Source organism: Pteropus vampyrus, unplaced genomic scaffold (genome assembly GCF_000151845.1).
Source record: "Pteropus vampyrus isolate Shadow unplaced genomic scaffold, Pvam_2.0 Scaffold4, whole genome shotgun sequence".
NCBI classification, from domain to species: Eukaryota; Metazoa; Chordata; class Mammalia; order Chiroptera; family Pteropodidae; genus Pteropus; species Pteropus vampyrus.
The window spans coordinates 11,925,550-11,929,375 of NW_011888785.1; the positions used below are offsets into that span (position 1 = coordinate 11,925,550).

General features: G+C 54.3%; 1 protein-coding gene across 1 annotated transcript in view; it reads right to left on the bottom strand.

Annotated features, from left to right (window-relative positions):
* The window catches only part of DLX6 (distal-less homeobox 6), a 5,431-nt gene extending 4,600 nt beyond the window's left edge, over positions 1–831 (bottom strand). Inside the window, exon 1 of the mRNA XM_011363292.2 lies at positions 67–831. Coding sequence (XP_011361594.1) covers positions 67–463 — 397 coding nt within the window. The 5' untranslated portion in view covers positions 464–831. The remainder of the gene's footprint in view (positions 1–66) is intronic.
* Positions 832–3,826: the final 2,995 nt, after the last annotated feature.

Genomic DNA, 3,826 nt, shown 5'->3' on the forward strand with positions numbered 1-3,826 from the left:
GGGCGGGGTGGGGGGCGGCCGGGAGGCGGGAGGAGGGAGAAGCGAGCTGCCCCGGCGGCCTCTCACCTGTGTCGTCTCCTCGCGTCTGGGCGGCCGCGCTGCTGTTGTGGTAGGACTGGAGGTAAGGGCTGTGCTGCGAGTGGCTCATGTAGGGGTAGGCGGCGAGCGAGCGGTGGTTGTAGGAGTTGCCGCCGCCCGACGCGTAGGGCGAGCCGTGGTGGTGGTGCTGGTGGTGGTGGTGGTGCGAGCCGGCTGCCGCCGCCGCCGCCGCCGCCGAGTGCAGGCAGTGCAGAGGGTAGTGCGCGCCTGCCATGGCCGGGGAGCGCTGCTGCTGTTGCTGCTGCTGCTGCTGCTGCTGCTGCTGCTGCTGTTGCTGCTGCTGTTGTTGCCCGAACTCCATGAAGGCGGATTTGGACGAGTCCTGGCCTTCCAAGCCGTCAGCCATCGTAGTCATGGTCATCATCAAAACTTTGGGGGCTGGAGAAAGCCTTCTCCTGGGTTTCCTCCACCCTCCCCCCACTTGGCTCGCGCCGCTCTCCCCTCTGCAGCCACCTTAGCTCTTGGGATCCTTGCAAAAATAAAAAATAAAAAATTTAAAAATAAGAGGGGGCGGAGGTGGTTCTCCCTCTCCCTCGCTCTTCTCTAATATATATATTTTTAATATAAAGAGATACAGTGAGCGGGGCCTTGTTAACTCAAAGGGAGGAGGAAGGGGGAGGGATGGGAGAGGAGGGGGGAGGGGGAATCTGCTCTCCCCCCCTTCGCTTCCCCCCTTGGATTTTTTGGGGGCTGGTGCAGTTTAAGGCAGAGATTTTAAGGTGGATTCTGCGAAAGTTGCGCGTCTGCTTTCAGACTTGATGCAGACGCCACGAGTCGAATGGTTTGTCTCCAAAGGGCAGCGCCTCTCCATTGGTCAGTCGCCCCCTGACGTCACAGGCGCACGGCTTCTACTGGTGTGTGCGGCGCTCGCAGAGTTCTTCGCCTACCTCCAGCAACTCCAATCCCAGCTCTGAGCTGCAGCCGGGGGCTGCTAGTCTCGGCGCACAGGGCCTCGGGGGAGGGAGGTGCCTCCGCCCGGCAGGCCGCCGAGGCCTCCCGCCGCAGCTCGCGCCCCCAAACCCGGAGTCTCAGTTCCCAATACCGCAGCCCTGGAACAGCCTGGCCGGGGGCTGCTCTCTCGGTTCCCTAGCACCCTAGTAGGCTGCCTGTGCTCAGAAGCAGTGCCCTCTGCATTTAAAGTGAGCCCCCCCCTCCTTGACCTCCTCCCCCCACCCGCCCAGCCCCACTACAGTCCCACGGGAGTGCCCTGTCACCATGGATTTTTCTAGGCGTACTTTATTGAAACCACAGAGGGAAGAAGAACCCCCATACCTGGGCCCCACCCAGTGTGAGGGGGGGGAGTGTTGTAAAGAAATAAAAATCAAACCCTGTTCTGGCGAGGTTCCTGCCTTTTCAGGCCGTATTTTCTATATATTGAACAAAAAGAGGGAGAAATAAAACCCCCACACAGAACGCAGCAGCCTGTTCTGAAAGTGAATCGTTGGAGGACTGACAGTAATGCATTTTTTCCTACTGAAAACAGAAGCTACTGTAATGCTTTCAAATATATGCAAATGATACATGCGGTTAGTGGTTTGGCAAATCTTGATTACAATATAAACTACCCAAGTAAAAGTGCCTTCGTCCTAAATTTGTCTCTCGATTACAATTCCAATTGATTTTATTTTATTGTCAACATTGTTAATGATAAAAATAGAGTCGTTTTACAGTTATTTTTACTTTCTGGAAGGAGGCAATTAGAGTTCTAATCAGGAATACACAAAAATCTCCCATGATTAACTGCAGTACTTTGTTCAAATTGCTGCTATAAAATTCAGAACAATTTGCCTGTAATGATTATGGACTGGGTTTATTTTGGGAGGTGGAATAAAAGTGGATATAGCATAAATTATCCTCTAATTATACACCAGTGTCGCCTCAATTATCCTCTTATCAAAATGGTTGTCTAACTGCCGCATTTAGTTTCAATTCTCTCCTTTTTTTCTATAAAAAGAACTTCATACCTTGTTATTATTAATCCATTTATTATTTGCAAGGGGATTTATATCCGCACATCCAGGTGGTAGAACCACTTCTCTTTCAAAGATGGACTGGGGAAAGACATTAAGTTCGGAGCAGCCTAGTGCTGCGGATCTAGGCTTTCTCTCTCTAGTTTCCAGACCTGCTCAGGTCCAGGCAGCGGAACAGAGACAGCGGAGCCCTGGCGCGCAGCTCAGGCTCGGCCACCAGGTAGGACAGCCGGACCAGGAACCAGGCTTGCCAAGGGCAGGCCGGGCCGCGCCTGCGGCCGGGTCTCGGAACTGCGGAGAAGCGCCGGGAGTCCGCACGGCCAGAGGATCAGGACCGGGTGGGCAAGACATGCGGACCCCCACGGGCTCGGCGCCAGATTTCGGTCTGCGAGTAGACCCCACGCTACGAGCCTCTGGCCACACGCAGAAATGTAGGATCTAACAACTCCTCGTCAACGTGTCTACAGGTTGCGGGTACGAATCTGGGTCTTTCTTTGGGAAAGCTACTGCGGGCTTCTTTGCACCCTGTTTGCTTGGACTCAATAAGTTATGCCACCCAAGGAACACGAGAAATGGACAATTCAGTGGTGCCCCCGTAACTCCAGAAAAAGTGGCTGCAGACGTAGCTGCTCGGACTCTATTTACATATTGCGTGTCACTTCGCCAGCAGCAGCTTATGCTAATTGATTCACCCAGCTCGCGGCCCGGGGTCTACCGGCATCGCCAGGCTAGTTTGCCTTTTCCTTTCTTTCTTTGCTTCCTTCCTCCATTTTATCAGATGACCTGAAGCTCGCTGTCGGTGGGTTTTCTCCAGGGTTCCCAGGGCAGCAGCCGTTACGCTCCTCTCCCCCTCCCTTTTCCCAGCCCGCAGCGCTTAACTTCTTGAGCCTCGGGAGCCGGTTCAGTAACTCTGAATTCATTTTTAAGTGGCGTGCCTTGTTCCCCTCCCTTTTACAAGAGGTACACTTTAACACGCGAATCAGTAACCCGATCCACGCGTTTACAAATCAGCAGTGAATTAAAACGACAACAAAAAAGCTTCAAGGAAAAGGAAAAGAGGGGCTGGGTAAGGGGGAAATGTGTGCAGTGTGTGTATATGTGTTGGGGGGACCGAACGGGAGGTCAGAGAAAGAGACGGTCCCCTCTCCTTCGGCGCGCTCTCGGTGCACCCGGGCTGCGTGCCGAGCTTGTTTGTAATGTCCCTAAAGCCAGCAGGTAGACGTGGCAGTTTTATTGCTTTATACCCTGCAGCTCGCTGTTAACACGGTAAAGGCGGTCTCCCCCCCCCCCAACCCACCCCCTGTGCATGTCTATGTTTCTGTCTTTATGCTCGCAGGTGCACTGCTTTGCTCGCTGGCCGCACCCCGAGCCGGGCCCGAAGTGGCGGGGGGCCCGGAAAGGTTCCCACACGGAACACCAGATCCAAGACAGCAGCCTTTATTTGCAAAGGGGTTATTTTTTTCCTTGTTGTTTGCTAAATGCCCGAGGAAGCCCCGAGGGCTGGAATTGCCCGCGCTGTGGATGCAGGGCTCTCATTTCCCCCCCTTTAGATAGCGGATAAAATCCCAGCAGTGTGTTCCAGAGGAGCAATCGAGCAGCTGCACCGAGGTAGTAGTTGTATGCAGCGTATGGTAAAGGTCCTGCTGAGACCTGCTGAGAGATCCAGTTTGGGCTCAGTCAAGTGCTGGGAGTGGAGCGAGCCAGGGGGTCCCTCCGGGCTTGGCAGAGGTCTCTGTGAGTGCTTGCAGAATAGAATC